A 19,723-nucleotide genomic window follows, 5' to 3' on the forward strand; every position below is an offset into this window, starting at 1 on the left:
TTTTTGCATTGCAGGATCTGAGTGTTATTCACACTATAAATATATGAGAAAACCATAGTGCAGCTAAGAACTTAATAGCTATTCAGAATAGCTTGATGAAGCTTTATATATCCTTTTTTTGATAAAATGGTACTTAAAAATGCAGGCATTTGATTTTTCATATATACATTAGTTGGACTAACCAAATAAAAAAACACAACCAAAGTAAATCATAGCTTTAACATTGCATCTTTGAATATTTTAACTTTTTAGCAAATGATGCATTTCTGTTGTTCTGGACACCTTGGTGTACATAGACATGAATTTAGTGGGGTTGTTTGACATTGCACTATGAATTTATTCAAGAAGTACCTGTGTGTACACATTAATTGATTTATAGAGTCCCAAAATATTTAGAAATATGAGTTTAAAGTCTCTCAAAGAGTGCTATTTGATGACTTTTTTTCCTTAAATTTTCATGCACTATTTCAGAAGAGTTAAAAGTTGAATACTTTCACTGCACTAAGGTGTGACTTTGTACATGCTAAAGATAAAATTGAAAAAAAATAGTTATGAAAAAGATGTAAGATGTTACTTCATGTAGTCATATAAGTCTTGTAAAAACCTTGAGTATATGTCTGATTACCTGCATTTTCAGACAAAGAAGGATAAGTTTTTTGTGTTGCACTCCACCAGTAGCAGTGGCCCAGCAAGGCTGGAGTACCATGACTCTGAGAAAAAATTCAAAGCTGGACAACTGCCGAAGCGACAAATATATCTCCACCACTGTTTTAATATCAACAAGAAGTCTGACACACGCCAAAAGAACTGCATTGCTCTGTATTTGGTGGATGAGTGTTTTGCTATAGTTGTAAAAGATGCTGGAGAGATGCAAATTTGGTTGGATCTGTTATTGGAGCATCAATATGAATACCTGACAGACTATCAACAGCCACATCCCCACTACGGTAAATAAATTCCCACCACATCTCACAATTATACCTTCACACAACTCATACCACATCTCACAGTCATACCTTCACACAACTCATACCACATCTCACAGTCATACCTTCACACAACTCATATCACATCTCACGGTTATACCTTCACACAACTCATACATTCAACATTCACCATGTTCATACAAATCATTACAAACCTTTAAGTTATACTCTCTTAAAATTAATATGATATTTCACAGTTTTGTTAGCTAACAAAATTCACATCACATCTCGCAATCATATCCTAACACAATTCATACCACATTCCACAGTTATATTCTCACGCAATTCAAACCACATCTCACAGTTATACCCACACACAACTCCTCCCACATCTCACAGTTATACAATCACATAATTTATACAACATCTCACAGTTATACCTTCACTCAACTCATACCAAATCTCACAGTTACACAATCACACAACTCATACCAAATCTCACAGTTATACAATCACAATTTATACAACATCTGACAGTTATACCTTCACACAACTCATATACCAAATCTCACAGTTATACTCTCACACAATGCATTCTTTATCTCACAAAACATTTAACAAAAAAAAATTGAGTTAAAAATTTAATCTTAATACTTCGAAAATTTGTCAATTTGGAGGTGTAATACGAACTACACATATATTTTTGTTTGGCCTTATATGGCATTAAATTTCTTGAGTAGCTGATTTCAAAACACAATATTGTGAATAAATCTGTACTTAAGTTAAGTCTTAAGATAAGATCTTCTGTTGACACTGGCAAATTAATCTATTCTACTTAACGATTAAACATGGCAAAAATTATTTTAAAAATTTGCATCCTGAATAAATGGTATGATCTAGAAGCACTTCCACGGGATTCTAAATTAGAAAAACAATATTCAATATCCAGTCAGAAATAGAGTACCCATTTTATTTTTTTATATTTGATAAGGTAATGTAAAGTAAAGATATATAAATAGGTTTCTCTAAAAAATCTACTTGCTCGAAGTCAAGAAAATTTTAACATGTTTAATATGCCTGAGGCAGTTGATGTCTATCCCTGCATGTAAACATCTTAGTGCAACTTCAAGTACAGGTGCACTGAAGTGTTGTTGTAAAAGTTTTGTTTGTCTAACTTTGTTTATTTCCAAATGACGTGTAAACCCTGTCAACCAGATCATGATGTCTTTAAAAAACGTGATTAAAAAAACTGCAGAAATAATTTATAAATGTACTTTACTTTTCACAAACAAGTTTTTCTACAGTGCGTGCCTAAAAATATCCTATATGTAGCAGGTGCTTTTTTTCAACTGTTTAAATTATAAACATGATCTTTTTTATAGACTTTAGTTTATTGTGTTTTAATGCTAAATGAATTAGATTGATTGATTGTGTGTTGTTTATTGTCCCTCTTGAGAATTTTTCACTCATATGGAGACACCACCACTTGCCAATGGAGAGCTACAAATTTTGTCCTATACTCGGCACTCGAGGCTTTTGAGCAGTGAGGGATCTTTTTCCTACTGGACCTCGGTTTATACGGTCTCATCTGAAGGACCAGTTTCATCATCCCACAGTGAGATTCGAACTTGCGACGTAAGGATCGACTCCTTACTTCTAGAGCAGACACTCTAACCACTGCGCCACGCAGGCGACTCTAAATGAATAAGAGATATTTTTTCTGTCTTTTTTTCGCTAGTAGAAGTACTTCAACATTTAACAAGTAGTAAAACTGATATCACATAACGTGTATAATGAGGGGCATTAAAATTGTCTAAACTACTGTACAAGGACAATCCTTGAGCTAATCCCTCTTAGCATACAGTGGACTTCTTGTTAAAATGAATACAAATTGTACACTGTTATTGAAAGCTTAATTTACAAATTTATACTAAATGATACTTCTGTATAAGTCATAACATTGCTATAAACATATTAAATAAATAATGTTATGGGAATAATGTAGAAAAGAGATTTTTCTGCATTCAGTGCAGACTTTGAGGAATCAAGAATTGTGTATTGCTCTGAATAGTGAGTCCATTAATGTCTAAAATCCCAGGGGTCTTCCTAACATTTAAACTTACAGTCAGCATGACTGGTAACATTTTTAATGTTAAATCCATAATTTACTGGACAAAGACCAGAAAAGCTAATTCTGTGGTAAAGAGTCTGTGGCCTGACTGTCTGAGTGTCTGTTCTTCTGTCTGTCTGATAGCTAGTTTTACAGTTTGGCCCATTTTCAATTTCATTAAATCTTGTAAACCAATAAGGCCATTCCAAGTTTTATCTATGTTTAGCGTCCGCGTGCGCCTTGGTTTTTGACACCCCATGTCAGAAAAAACAAACAGAATCAGGAGTCCGAAAATTAATTATTCAGGTCAAAATTTGTGATTTCCGGCAATATCTCTAAATATTTGTATAATATTTCATTATTGGAATAGTTTCAGTATTTAATACCTTGATTTTGCTGAAGAAAATAACTTTCTATATGAAAAAAACAGATAAATGAAATCATATCTTTTGAATTAATACATCATTCTTATTACTATGAAAAATGTGTTTTATTTTTTTTTGACTTGTGTGTTTTTTGCAAATAGGTAGCTAGGTTTTTGAAAGATGGGTGGACGCTAAACAGAAAAAAAACTTGGAATGGCCTAATTTGAAGACTACACAATGATACTTTATTCTATACTAGATTTTGATTTTGACAAATTCTGCTGCCACCTACTAGCAATAGGCCCAAGGGACTTAACAGTCACCTAAACAATAAGGATCCATAGAAGAATTCAATCATATAATAAAGTTAAATAAATATAAAGAATGATGAAGATATGTTGCCCCAAATATTGAGAAAAAGGATGATCAGCAATCAACAGAATACTTAGTGTAGTACTCAGTAATAACTATTAGTAAATCTTACTACTTGCATGTATTAATTTTTCCAGTGCTTAATAGCATTTAATGTATATTATATAAATGGTGCCTGTTTTGGAGGGTAACAGTTGAAATTGACACCCCAAGGAAAACCATTGTCAACCGACACGTCAGCGGAGGTTGACAATGGTTTTCCGAGGGGTGTCAATTTCAACTGTTACCCTCCAAAACAGGCACCATTTATTTTATTATACTGAATGTCTTCTTGATTTAGGATGTCAGGAAAAAAAATCTTCGATTGTCTTTACGTTCATGTTTAGAAAGCTTTCAAACTCCACGCTACTTCGAAAAAGATTTACTGACCTCTTTATTGTCTATTTGATACTCTAAGAGTCCTTTATCATCTAAAGTTTCGTTATTTCTGCACTCGCAAGCATGTTTCGTCTGTCGTTTGTTGTTTTCAAGTAAGCTACATCGGACGCAAGCTTTTATTGACGTCAAGTTTATTCCGGTTCTTTCAAACACACAACTGATGTTTTGAGTGACATTACCGTTGTGTTACCCGTTGTCACGTGTGTTGCTAAGGCTTAGGGTAATAGAACGGATTGTTAACTGTGTCTAAACCAATCAGATTTTAGTATTTAACATGAAAGTATAATAAACTGTAATGTTATGCAAATGTAAGATATTTTGTCTCACTTTTATCAACTTTTGTTTATCAGTTTACTAGTCTGCACAACCTTAAAAAAGTAAAGTATTACAGGATAATTTGTCATTTATACAAAACTCTACAAAATAGACAAAGAAAAAATGTTTGGCATTTAACTTTGTTTAAAACGATGCATCTATCACTCTGAAGTTGATTTTTACCATCATGAAAATAGATGTACTATTAAAAAAAAATTATCTATGATTTTTAATCTTTAAATAAATTTCCATTTATTTAGTTTAGAAATGTGTAAATTTTTCATTAATATCATGACTAATTGCCTCTGAGTCAGAGTTTAGTTACCTCCTTGTATGATGAAGACATTAATTATTTTTTGTACTTTATGTTCAATTATTGGTGTTAGAAAGAATTTATTTATGTTGAGCATAACTTTATAATTGGAAAAAAATGTTTAGATTGGTTAGAGTAAATTATCCTAAACTTATTATAGTTTAATTTAAAAGTAAAAAATATCCACTTTTATCTTTTCAGAAAAACTTAACATCCTTACATTCAGTACACTTCACAGAAATCAATAGTTTTGCATAAATAATATAAAAAGACATCAGATCTGCACTAGAATAATTATAGATGTGGAATTTAGAAAAATAGTGCAAAGTTGTAAGAATTAACACTGGAATCTTCATGACCCCCCCTCCAGTACGTATAAGTCTTCCCTTTCCCTCCCCTTCTTTTCTTCACAATTACAACAGATCCAGTATACAGTATAACTCAGTTATAACGAAGTCACTCGGACCTATAAAATCACTTCGCTATATCCATAATTCGTAATATCCGTATGAGAAAATAGTTGAATTTTTATAGGTGGGGATCCAAGATAACTTCGCTATATCCATGAATTTGCAATATCCGTGTTCGTAGAGTTTTACGGTATTGTGTTATATATGTACATTATTGTATTATTGCAATGTTTTCCGACTTCAGATTATGTATGGCAAGTAGAAATCAAACCTAAGGGACTAGGAGTAAGCAAGCACCTGTGTGGGGGATACCGCTTCTGTCTTCAGGACACCGTCTGTTTTGTCAGGAATAATTCTAATAAAGTGGACTTTGAGATCCAGGTGAGTTGTCTGAGATTGCTTTATCCAGTGTTTTCCCTTTATTTCAAAGTAAAGGGTTAGAGATCAATTGTAACAGGCCAGGGGCTGAGGTTTATAACTCTGTGGACATTGCAACAAATTTTTATTTCAAAGCGGCATTTTTGTCAATTGAAGCGGTCAATTTGGCCGGTAGCCGGTTCTTAGGGAAAACACTGTTTATCATGCTAATATTTTGTCTGATTTGTAAAAAGATTATGTGTTTTGATTACTTATTTAATAGTAATTAATTATTCAACACACATTAGGTTTGAAACATCTCTCATACCCAACATTACAGCTATTCTTAAAATTGAAATTTATGCAGTGTTTTTCTTCTATATGATGAACTTTAATGCAATGCTTTTCTTTTAGATGATGAACATAAGGAGATGTGGCCATAAAGAGGCGTTTTTCTTTATGGAGCTGGGCCGCCATTCTCCGACAGGGTCAGGGGAGCTCTGGATGCAGGTCGATGATGCGTACATAGCGCAGAGCATGCACGAAGTGCTACTGAGGTGAGGGTAGCATAGCAAAAAGTGTATTATTGTAGTTTCTTAGTGAATTACAAAAATACCGGTAAAGTTTTTAATAGGCTGCCTGATACCTGAATAGGGTGTTCAAACAAGTATCACATTAGGTTTCAATCTAGGTCACAAGGTTACTCAGGTGCTGTAATAAAATCTGCTGTCTATAGATTGATCCAAATTGATTGCAGAGAAAATTACTACCGGTATGCAGAAATAATCAGTATGAATTTTTAGGTCACCTACAGTCGGAAGTATATAGTAATGTTGTGTTTTTCTGCTCAAAGTGTGACCCATAATTGTCAATAGTGTATCATATATTGTTTGAACTGAGTAGGGCCAGAATTTAAAAGGAGGGGGGAGTCTCATCGAAAAGCAGAGTTACAGCCCTTCACATGTTACAATTCAATTTTTCAATCGATGGCTTTGTTGGCCATGGTGTAGCAATGACAGAGGAAAAACATTTTTAAACTTCAAAAAAATTACACTGCAATTGTCCACATTTCCAAAAGAATAACAAGGGTGCATTTAAGTAAACATGAAATTAGTCTCAATTAAAATCTGTACCTCTGTTTGTGCTAGCTTAATATGTAAATTTTATAAAGTCTGTTCTGCTTCAATAAATTAATCAATACTGTAGATCACTTAATTTTCGCGACACCTTATTTTCGCGAGAAAGTCATTACTTTATTTATTAGCGAGACAAAATTTTCACGAATCGTGGTCATTGCTCTATATAATCTTAAGGATTTCTATTATACGCGAGAATGAAATTTTCGCGAGCATAACGTCTCACGCAATTATGCGAAAATAAAGTTCTCACAAATAAAAAGTGATTTACAGTAAACAAGAAAACATGTGGTGATGCTGGGTATGGAATTCAGTGCCCTGTCTATCTAAGCATGCTAAGTGGGTACTTTACTTACCAGACTCTCAAGACCAGTATAAAAAATGGTTACTGAATTTGACATTTTCTTTTTTGTACTATACAAATTATATAAATTTAATATATTTTTCAAATTGAAACATGTCAGTACAATATAAATAAACATTAATTTCAAACATTTAAGAAATGAAGATTACTTTAGTATAATGCCATATTCTTCTTATAAAGCACCCTGGGGCTTAGAATTTTTTTTTCTTTGGTGATCAATGAAATGTGTTTGTCAATTACAATTGCTATATTACTGACGATTTATTTTCTGATGTGATACTAGTCATTGTCGTAGACAAGTGGTGATGGCAGCTGTGTAGGTGATAAGTGGGAGACAAATACAATAGTTGTGGCTCTGATAGGAGGAGGTTGGAGTACTTTTCACTCTCAGATGATGAGTAGGTGTATCGTGTGGGCACAGTCATTTTATATTTCCTCTCCATGATGACTATATAATTTTTTGTTCTCAATGCATTTGAAATCTTATAGCAATAAAATTTTCCAGTATTTATGCATACTAAATTATAGTCTTACTTAAATTGATTTTACAATTGATTTTTTGTATGTGGTGATATAATTGAAGGGAAAAGGTAATTTTAATGAAAAAGCAAATTTCCAAAAATGGCTTTTCTGGTAATTATAATAACAGGCAATATTGCGTACTCCTTTACACTTCAGGTACATTGTTCCTTTGATTTACTTAATACTTGGATGGAATTCCCAGAAGTGAAACTTTTAATAGCCAAAAAATGATATTGTATTTCTCTGGTCATTTGATCTGCACTGTGTATCCTTATAAACTTTTCTTTTCCTTATTTAGTACTCATTTGAAATTGTTACATACTAGAAGATACATCAAATTAATAATACTAGCCTGGTCAATGATGCTAATAGCTGTATGAATAAGAAACGGAGAAATACCCAAATTCTTATGCTACATAACGTAATTTTGCAGTGCAATGAGAGAGCCTTTTAGGTCTCGCAGTAACACCAGTTCCTCGGGTCGTCTTCGGGATGCTGAGATGGAGACTCATGAAAGTCGCAGCCGTGAGGGCAGTCAAGGTCAAGGGTAAGTGATGAATGAAGTGACAATAGGGAAAATGAAAAGGGGGAAATTGTACAACAAAAATTGGATCCCAGAGTAAAGAGCACATGCAAATTAGTTGATATCCTTACTCCTAGTGAATTGAATATTTTAAGGCTAAGAATTGATAATTTTTAGCTTTAAAAACTTTTGATTATGAAGCCCAAAGGATTTTGTTTTAATTTTGCATCATGTCTTAATTTGAACAATTTCTAATCTCTCAAAGCATTTGTAACATATGTGCTATGGTGTATATATTGATTGTTTTAATTATTTCTGTAGATCACTTAGGAATAAGAAGAAAAAAATACCTCGTCCTGGCAGTGCCCTGCCCCCTGAAGTTAACACCTTGCCCCAGATCAGTACAAGTCCTGTCAGGTGTGTATTACATACAGTAAAACTTGTTTAGTACAAACACAGATACTGCGAATTGACAGATATAGCTAAGTTATTTTGAATCCCCAGCCATAAAAATTCAAGGAATTCCTTATAGGGATATAATGAATTTTGGATATGGCGAAGTAATTTCAGAGGTCCCAGTGACTTCGTTTTATCAGAGTTTTACTGTATATTCATATAGTGTGTATGTTCCCATCTAAACTGCTACTAACAGTAAAACACCAACTTTTTAGAAGGAAAGGCTGATAACTCTTTTTAATCAATTATTTTGGTGCAGAGTATATTGCTCATAAATTGGTTGAGTGTGAATCCCTCCCCCCAAATAGCCGACGCAAATAAATGTCAGTCTATCAAGATAACATGTAATGTTGTAAAATTCTGTGTGTATTTTGTTGTTTAGTTTTATCCTGAGGCTATAGGGGTGTGTTGATATTTATTTTTTTCTTTCTTGTGAAATCACTAAATGATCCTTGTACATGTATCGGACAATGTTTTAAAAATAATAAAAGTTGATTATGTTTCAAATGAAACTCAATTGTTTTTGAACAAAATGAAATGATTAACTGAGGATGTCTCTAAATTTTATTTTGGATACAATTATTGAATTCAATATACTTTGAAATTAATTGTTCTTACTTTTAGTTTGCCTTGATTGTGATAGTTGTATCTGTACCTTACAATGGGATTGTTGATCTCCAGGATTGACAAGTTATTACTTGGAATTTCCAATGTCAAACACATGACATCGATTATTAATGTACTTTTATATGATGTAATTAATTGTCAAATACCAAGCATCAAACATGTTAAGAGCCAATCTCTGTAATCATTTGAAATTTCATATAGGACCTGTGGCACGCATAGTCTCAGAATTTCTCCAAACTATCTATGATAAAAGTCATTGATACCCTAAATTGAAATCAGGCAAAAATTGGTTGCTATGTTTTATAGTTACCATGGCAACATGTCTTAAAGTTCGAAAAATGGCATTTTTTAACATGTTTAGAGCCCAATAGTTAACATTTGCGGCAAAGCAAACAATTGGCAATGACTGTTTCCAAAAGTTGAAGGTCAGATGTCTCACATGCATGATAAACATGTTTGGTAAATCATAAAAATAAAAAGCAATTATAGGATGAAATGTGACCAAATAATAGAAAAAAGAACCTTGAAACATATACCAAGAACAAAATATGATATTTCATTTTGGTTGGCAATGGTTGCCAAGGTTTTTATACCACAGAGAGCCTTCAAAGTAGCACTATGTATGATTAAATCTGATCCTATCTTTTAAAAAGAGCACATTTCCTCATATTATAAAATGTTGGTGTGCTCCAAGTTTTCCCATTTGAAAAAATTCAGATTAGATTCTTTAAATAGAGCATTGCTATGGAAATAAGCAGAAAATATATGCTTAAAAACCTGAAAAATATTTTCTTTCCATGGATACGTACCCTTAAATGTAGATTCCCAAAACTTTTATGATTGATATTTATTAACAGCGAACTTGACTTTCAAGTTTGACTATCATCCAATCTCTAAGTGGATGCAAGAAGTTGGCACACAGGGTTTAATATTGATATAAAGTTCACAAAATCGAACATTTTCACTTCTTGGTAACCATAGCAACAGTGTTGTTTTATTCATCAAATTTTATCAATATATGATATTCAACTTCAGTTCTAACAGATAACTACTATTCAAGCTGAGTCCTTTAATTTGTTTTTTGATTAAATGGCAATTTAATTCTTAATGCAGTGAAAAATAATTCACTTTTAAGCACTGGTACTTTGTTTCCATGGTAACACTACAAAGTAGCAATTATACCCAATTTTTCTTACGGTTTTGGTATTGCAAGGTCCTAAGGATGCATATTTGCCAGTCTTGAATTTTCATGTTTTTCCTCAAGACAGTAGCATTAACTCAATCTTAGTTACTGGTTTTGCATGGTTACACTGTGTTACCAGAGCTGCCAACCCTTACGATTTTGGCGTAAGTCTTACGAAATTAGCATCCAAAATAAGCCTTACGATTTCTCTGTATATTCTTCTGATTTCAGTTTTTCTCCATCAAAGTTTATAATACCGGGATTTTCATAACTGGTTGTCTGCAGTTTCTACTATTATAATTAAATATTTATAATCCTTACATTGGTTGCTTGTATCGTCGTTTCGATTTTAGATGGCCGATCGCATTCATGTCAATGTTTTTAAGTAAACAAAATGGAAACGTGCCTCAAATTCCTCCGATTGCATGTCCATTTACAAAACATCTTCAGCGGCGGGGGCTGAGGCGGTCCCCGGACCATGCCTTACTATTTTTCATTTCAGAATGTTGGCAGCTCTGTGTTACCATGGCAACCACAAAAGTTATTTATAGAATAACATTGCTTATACTTATATACTTAAGGTCAAACATTTTCATTGTTTTTCTTAAGTCGTTGATTGAGTTTGAGCATGTAACACCTATCATTAGTGAATACAGAGTGTTTTTCAGCATATATCAGCATTTTAAATGTATTCCAAATGTACCTTGGCTACCACTTACTTAGAGATATATTCTAAGCAGTTTTTTTACAGTATAAGTGACATCAAGGTGTCATGTTTTTGTGAGAATGGTTTGTTTGCTTTTTCTAGTTTTCATTAAGCCACAGTCAAGATTTAAAGTGGCTGAAAATCTCGATTTTTCAAACTTTTCCGGCTGTTGCCATAGCAACCGAGACACATAGCAACGAAATTTTGTTTGATATTTGATTCTGGTGTCAAGTACTAAGCATGGGTGAAGTTTCATCAAAATCGGTGACCATGCGTGGCAACGAAGTTTAAGTGGTTACAGAGAATCGCTATTAAATTAATTGATCCTTTATCCATGTGGTCAGTTTCTTTTATAGTCTTGACATTGTTAGTCATTGCCATCAGTAGGAGGTCAGGATACACAATAACTTTGACAAATATTTTGTTTTCTGCACTGTATGCCATGCAAGCATGTATGTTTGTCCCCAAGAGTTGTTCCTATTTTGTAACCTAAAGATATAATGCAAACTGCTAAAAAAAAACATTATTATAGCTAATTTGGCAGTTAAAATCTTCCCTGAGAGATTGTTACATTTATCACTGTAGCAAAATCTTCCATCCCTGGCACTTTGTAATAAGCATAATTTACTGTATAATTGATTTTGCTCATAAATTTTTTTGTTCTCTGCATTTCAGTTCCCATAAGGCACCATCAGAATCCTTCCGTGAGCGTGGTTTGTCCAATTCGATGGAGCAACAGAAACCTCGTCACGACAGTTTTACGTATAAAAGTCCAGAATTGTATGGCTCTAGTCCAGGACCGGACTCAACCATTGTCAAGTAAATACTCCTATAATTGATAGTGTAACTAATCATTTCATTTATGATGGTCGGAGCTTATTTTTTGTTTTTTCTATGGTTTAATTAATTTTTTTATAGACACTTGGAGGTGAGGAGTCCTAATTCAGTGGAGAACCCCAATTCCTATCTTGTCATGTCTCCCACCTCACGGTCCATTTCACCATTTAGAGACCACCCAATGGAGAGATCAGGTATGCGTCAAATCCTTAATTAGCTATAGCAGTCTGTCATTTGAAATTTAAAAAAGTTCATTCATAAATATTATCAGTGAGCTGGATTTTCCTGTATATTGTACACGAACTTGTATCATGTTCAAAATATGAAAAATACTACCACATTCCCCCCTCCCAAATATGTATTAATCTCAAAATATGTAAATCATAGAAAATATATATTTAAATTTATTAGATTAAGCAGCAAAAATTAAGTATATATAGCTGTGCATCTGACATACTACATTTCAAAAAAGACCACTATAAATGGCATTAACATTGCTGAGCCTGACTGTTTACAGGGTCCTCTGCCTCGGACCATGAACCGGTGCCCAGGATGGAGGGAGGGTACATGGACATGAAGCCTGGTTCAGTGGGTAGTAACAATCCTGAGCCTGGTTATATTGACATGAGTATATCAAGTCCACACTCAGAGAAAGGTAAGGGCACAATGACAATGTAAAATGGTTACACTGACTTTGTAAATGGTCACACTTACATTGTAAAATGCTCACAGTGACATAGATAAATGGTCTGTAAAATGGTCACACTGACATTTTAGATTGACATTGACATTGTAAAATGGTGACATTGACATTGTAAAATGGTCACATTGATATTGTAATATGGTCACATTGATAGTGTAAAATGGTCACATTGACATTGTAAAATGATCACATGGATTTTAATGTGGTTACACCGACTTTATAAAATTTCTACAGTGGATTCTTTCACAAAATATTTTCCTTTTTTATATACCGTATATACTTGCCTATAAGTCAGATTTTTGGGAGTTAATCTCTGGTCCAAAACTCTATGTCCGACTTATTGGCGAGCTATAAAATTAATGGTATTATATGAGGTCAGTCCCTCTGATATATAAGCTTATTAAATACAACCGACTTATAGGCGAGCATATACGGTAGAAGATATTTCTTATACTGAAAACAAATTATATGATGGGGAAGATTTTTCAGACTTTATTATAAAAGCGTCCTTATCTTTTGCAGCTGCATCCGCTCAGATGAACAGTGGTTACATCCCGATGGGAGCAGGGCATGCTGGGAGAATAGCAGCCTCAGCACCGATTCCCATCAGACAGCCCAAGGAGCCAGGCTACATGGAGATGGGGCCCTCCAGTCAGCCTCTCCCTCAGATCAAGGAGGGAGGAAGTAAGTTTTCATCAAAAGGGGGTCATTAATAGCAATAAATATTGAACTTGATTGGAATTTTATTCTCGTTGTGAATACATTTAGTACAGCAGTTTAATATTAGTAAAAAATAATATTAATGTGTAAAAAGTTCCTTTGAGTTTAATTTAGTTTGAAATTACATGAAAATGTGTAGAGATTAAAATAAGTTTGTTTTCTGTTTTAGGTGGAGAAGCATATTTACCTATGACGCCAACAGCAAACAGTCCAGTACCTGGTTCTGACAATCTCCGCCCTGCCAAAGTGGTCTGCTACCTCTCAGACGACTCAATGTCTGGCGATCTGCCGAAACGATCTTTCTCCCTAGGATCTAAACCCAGCACTACCAAAACAATGAGGCACCATACCAGTTATGTTGAACCGAAGGCCAAGGAGGAAACAACAGACAGTGGTCGCTGGCAGAGTGCTCCTCACCTCATTGCTCAGAAGAAAGCACAAGCCACCCACTCTTATATGAATACTGACTCTTCTTTAGGTTCAAGTCCACTGAGCCAGTCACTTTTCTCAGAAGACTCCATGATGGAGATGGAATACCGACCCCGTGCCACAAGTGAAAGCTACAGGCCTCGAACATCTAGTGTAGGAAAAATCTTGTCACAAGCCCGTCAGCGTTCATCAAGTTATGGACAACAATCAAAACTAGCCCAACTTGCTCATGATGTCAGGAGAAAAGTAGGATCCTTTGAATCGGTTCGTCATTCAAGTATTGATAAACAATTATTTCATCGTACTTCTAATGACTCTATTGAACGTATGTCTTTCTCATCAAAGGCTTCATCCTCTGAATCTCTGCGTAACTCTAGTAGAAACTCGGAATATGTGGACATGCACTTGGAAAAAAGTAATGATACAGGATATATCGATATGAGTATTGGAACCCCCAAAAGTGCAAAGTCAAGTGCATGTCATTCTAGAAGTTCATCAAACCAAAGCCTTAGTTCTTCACCTGCAGTTATAAACAGTTTTGGAATAAAACAGGAATCACCCAGTATAAAAGTAATCAAATCCAGTGATGGAAATGCTCAAAAATCATCAAGTTTAAATGTGAGTTCTAGGTCCTCCATTGCAAGCAGGAGTCCGTGTGGATCAGGCAGAGAGTCTGAGGATGAAAGCTACGTTCCTTATGCTCCTGGGATTTCAGGAGAAAATCAGGTGCAGGAGACTAGATCTGGATCATTATCGGACAAAAAAACAAGTTCAAGGTCAAATTCACTTTCTTATGAAAAAAGACCTGGATCTAGATCTGGATCATTTGGCTCGGAGAAAAATCCAGATTCTAGATCTAATTCTTTTGGCACATGTTCAAGGCCAAGTCCAAGATCTGGATCTTTCAAAGCAGATCAGAAATCTCACAAGGGCTCCAGATTAGGAAGACACAGTCCCAAAGCAAGCATAGTGTCCAGTGAGGCTCATAAAAATGTGGACAAGAAGGCTGGGAAACAATCAGATGATAATCAGTATATTGACTATGAACCCGGTAGTGTAGATGTAGGAAACCTGACGGAAAATCCACAGACTGTTAGCAGAGTAGCAGAAGGCAATGTGATGCATGAGTCCACAACAACTGTTCAAAAACCAAGTGCCCAACTTCCTCAGTACAGTATGTCAGCTGACCCCTTGTTCTCAGCAATGCTTTTAGTTAAAGAAAATAAAGGTGGAGAAAGTGAGTCCAATAAGAACACAGACACTATTCCTCAAACAAAGAAGGATAATTCTGTTACCAAGCCTAAAAGCAATTCAGAGAACTATTCATATATGGAGTATGCACCAGATACAACTATTACAGTGGACAATTCTCTGAAAAGTCCAACAGTTGTCAGATCTTATTTTAATACAGACTCAAGTTCAAATGAGGAAAAGAAGAACAAACCAACAAAGGATACAACTGAGAAACTAGAAACGGAGTGTTCTGCAAAACCACCAAACAATGTTCCAGCAAGTTTAAAGTCTGAACCTGATAGAAAACTGATTAAAGAGAGCAAAAGAGAGAGTGCAGTAATCAAACAGGTGCTCCCAATGAAAGCAGTGCTACTGGACAACACTGAGGATGATGATGGGTATGTGGGGCTGGACTTTGGGGACAATAAACGGAGCTCAAATTTCTCTTACCCTCCGAGGTCTCCCATCGGAGGAGATCCTTCAGAGGGGACCTCAGTAGACGGTGATTTGTATACGAGACAGGACAGTAGACTGAGAGCCAGTCCACCGAATGAGGGCCCAAAATCGGATCAAACAGTTACCACTGGACTAAAGAAAAAGCCAAGTGTGAGTTCCCTTCAAGAACAAGACAATGTGTTCAGAGACAGTAAAAAAGAAATTGAGAGAAGCTGTGAATCTTTAAATTTAAAAAGCCCTATTCCACTTTCTGTGACCTCAAATCAAGAGCTTCATAAACAACTTAGTATGCCCTGCATGGCTATGGAGTCGGAACAGAGTGGTGATAATGGGCAGGAGGGGGATATAAATCGTCGTAGTTGTTCCGATCTTGCCAGTGAGTATGAGGAAATGTCCCTCCCAACTGTGAGGTCTAAATCTACCTCCAGTCAGCAGCTCCCAGAAGGACCCACACTGAACTATGCTAAGCTGGACCTCGGATCCAGTGAAGAAATCCCAGCGGAACAGAAATTTCGCCAGACTAGGCATCCTTCCTCCCCAGATGATTGCGGTCCCCCTCTACAAGGGTATGCAGAAATTGACTTTGAAATGTCTGATAATTTAAAAAATGCACGGAGCAAAGAAAAATTGCCTGTGAAGTTTTCTATAGAATAAATTAATTAGTACTTGCTTAAAAGCTTTAAAAGTAAAGGCTGGAAAGCAAGAGTTGTGCTTTAAACTGGCATAAGGTAAAATATTCTGCCAGCCTAGTGTTGTATTTGTAATCGTTGTCAGTACAAGAAAATATCAGTTGGAAGTTTTTCTTCACTAATGAATTTGCAGCTATGTCTTACAGTCTAAATTTAGACAGCTCTCTTAGAAAGCTCATGTATTTCTGTTTTCTATTGATTTGCACTTCTACAGGATTGTGACCATTATGTGTCAGACATAAAGTGTATGATGAACTATCTTGGTACAACAGATTGTATTTCATACATCTCATGTGATAGAGGTTGTGTGCTTTCTGCGTATATAATGCAATATTTGTACAAAAAATGTTGTTAGAAAGGAAAAGTGCATTTTATCTCAAATTTATGTCTGCATAAAGCATTTGTATGCTGCTCGGAAATTGTTATGCAAGAAGATATTTTTTGTGTGTGAGTGATGTTGCTTAACTGCAAGTAAAATTGACTGTATGACAGTTTGACAGCAGAAGAAATATTGAAGTTGGGCTTTTTCTGATGATTTGCTGATCATTGCATTACTGTACGAGATGACAGTTTTATAGAGCAAATTTTTACTTGAAGCTTTTAATGTTTTATGACGACTTTTGAAGAATTTATTATTTTATGTGACTTTGTTTTAGAGGCAGATGCATCTTACCTTAATTACAGGCATTATACAAAGCTTGGTGGTTGTAAATTTATCAACACTTTTTAGGCATTTTGTTCAGTTTTATTTTGAAGGATGTAGGAGTGTTCATACATTACACTTGCCTTATTCATTCATACATATGTAACAAGGAGACTTTTTAATACAACATCACAATTATATATTTAAAAATACCTTTAAAAGGAAATAACATTTTTGAAGATTGTTTTTGATTACTATTTGTTTATTATTTTTTTTTTAAAAATATGAATTATGCATGCAAGTCTGTTTGAGGGTTCTCAATTTTCTTTGTTTTTGTGTCTCTTTCACAAGTAGTCTTCTTATTGAGGACTTTATAATTGGCCAGTGTTTTAATATTTTCAGTTTGTTTAAAGCTTATTTCCAAGATTTTTATTTGTAACATCTCTCTATATACCTAAGTATACAAATTTCAGTATAAATGCAGATTACGAACTCTAGTATATTCATTTGTTGGTTTTATCATAATTTAGATATATCCAATCATTGATTTATATTTAGGCAATGATCATATTTCACTGGGAAGTGCCAAAATGCGACTCCTCATTACCTTAATTACATACAGTTAACACCTAATCTGTATTTGAAGAATTCGGGTTTATTGGTCCTTTTTTTTTAAGATTTGCCAAGCAAGGTTTGCTGTTTAGTTATAAATTTGATTTCCTTTGGAATCAAAAGCTTTAATGCAAATTTTACATGAATCAACATCGAGATGACAGTCAATGAATTGCAAGGCACCTGAGAGTTATTTGGCATGAAGTTTCCAGTTTATAACGTATTGCATTTTCTGTGTGCTAGACAAAGTGGGAGTAGGTTTAATTCAATGAGCTCCATTAATTAAAGTAATTAAAATCGTTTGTAAGAGAAGGAGGTTAAGAGTGCCTTACCACATTGTAAGTGTTTGTTGATAAGGCGTGTACTGTAAAAACATACCAGTATTGTATGTACTCTTGAATTCTCTGTAAGGATATTGCATTTAAGCATTAACCTGTATTATAGCACAAGGTTTCCATCACTAACAATTGCAATAACAAAAATGATAGAATTTTATCAAAATTTATGTTATTATGTTAAACTAAAATATTTTTTTTTTTGGTCATACATTTTCTAATATTGATGGTATAAAAAGTTGCAAAGTGTCAGAAGAATGTATTTTGAAAGGTCATGTCGGTGAAACTTGAATGATTATGTTGACAGTATTTATCACACAGAATTATGATTTTCACTAATTATTATGTATGTGCACTATCTACCTTTGAAGCCCAATTACCTCTGTTCAGTGCTGGCGTGTTTTTGTAATCTTGTACGTTATTTTCAGGCTTTTTTGTACAATGACATTACATACAGAAATAGCTGATAAGTAGAATATAAATCTATTATTGTGTATTATTAACATTTTTATCCATAATATGACAATGTGTTGCCATGGTTATTGTTACTTGTTGTCCACTATTTTCATGTTACAGAATATTCAGATATAAAAATAATTAAAATTGCAAAACTTAACATTTGTGTTTTGATTATTTCTTCTCCGTGTTATGCTTATGATGGGAGATTTACTTGGTAATATCATGCACCGAGTCAAAAGTTCTGGTGTTAGCAAGAGCCTGTATTGAAAATATTGTGAAAATGCATTTATAACTCTTTCAAAAATTTCCTTTGCTCATGGGTATTAAGTTGAAGGACTAAGTGCAAGGTAATGAATGATGTATAAGGGTGCCTCTTCCAAATTTGTGAAGTAAACACATAGTTATTATCATAACAAAGGCTGCACGTGCCTCTTCCAAAAATTGTATGTTTCATGGCTCCTGGGTTAGATATTCTAATGTTAGCTCAGGTCTCTTTTGAGTATAGTGAAAATGCATTTAAAATATTCTTTAAAATTCTTTGATGCTCATTGTTATTAAACCAATGAATTAGTGCATGGTCATGCTGAATAATGGTGCCTTTTCCAAAATTGCAAAATATACTGTATACAGGGAAATTTTTCCCCCATTTTATTTTTGCTGTACCCTCATTTGTGAGAATTTAAAAGGGGACAAGCTCAAAGAATAAAGTATTAATTTCTTAAAACAAAAATATGACTTCGTGAGTTTAAAATTGGGCAAAATTGTTTGGCGAAAATAGGATGGGCCAAAAATAATGTACACAGTATGACCCCAGTGTCAGGAGTTTGGAGGGTGGGGCATCTAAGCATTAATGCTTGGATTTTTAATCTCCTCTGCTCCTTAATTGGTATGAAAAACTAGAGTCTCATTTGCCACAGTGCTCACTCATTTATTTTCTTCAATACTTCATCAACATATTTCTTTTCTATGTATTCTCTTGTAAAACTTGATCACCAATTTTTGTCCATCCTTTCCTCTGGTGTTAAGAAATTATTAAAGGAAAGTTGTAACAGGACACTATGGCATGTGGGCCTCTTGTTTTAAATTTGGAAAATGGCCTTTCAAAAGTTTGAATTACAGCTGACAATTGTCAGTCCAGTCCAATACGAAAATTCGTACTATTACGAAAAAACGTAAGATTATGAGAAAACGTAATATTACAAGTTATCGTAATATAAAACTTATTTTACAATTTTTCGTTATGTAGTTAAATTACGAATACGCGTAATATAGCAGATGTAAGAGAATATATTACGAGTTTTCGTAATCCAAGACAAATTCAAGCATTGCAAGAAATTGAGTGGCGGTAATATTATGTTTTCTTGTAATCTTACATTTTTTCGTAATATTACGAATTTTCGTATTGGACTGAACTGATTGTACAGTCAAAATTTTTAAATAAAAAGGCTTAATATGTGAAATATTTATTATGTTAATTATTTGCA

At 34.1% G+C, this 19,723-nt stretch overlaps 1 protein-coding gene across 1 annotated transcript; it reads left to right on the top strand.

Moving 5' to 3' along the window:
* Nucleotides 1-613: 613 nt before the first annotated feature.
* Nucleotides 614-18,396, top strand: LOC134237404 (insulin receptor substrate 1-B-like). Its single transcript, XM_062719508.1, has 10 exons — nt 614-947; nt 5,494-5,630; nt 6,021-6,163; nt 8,062-8,175; nt 8,473-8,568; nt 11,799-11,942; nt 12,042-12,154; nt 12,478-12,615; nt 13,186-13,347; nt 13,553-18,396. The coding sequence occupies exons 1-10, from the start codon at nt 614-616 to the stop codon at nt 16,153-16,155; spliced, it is 3,984 nt and encodes a 1,327-aa protein (XP_062575492.1). The 3' UTR covers nt 16,156-18,396.
* The last annotated feature ends 1,327 nt before the right edge of the window (nt 18,397-19,723 follow it).

This window comes from Saccostrea cucullata, unplaced genomic scaffold (genome assembly GCF_032062105.1).
Source record: "Saccostrea cucullata isolate Sc308-1 unplaced genomic scaffold, CSIRO_AGI_Scuc_v1 ctg2311, whole genome shotgun sequence".
In the NCBI taxonomy this organism is placed as follows: domain Eukaryota; kingdom Metazoa; phylum Mollusca; class Bivalvia; order Ostreida; family Ostreidae; genus Saccostrea; species Saccostrea cuccullata.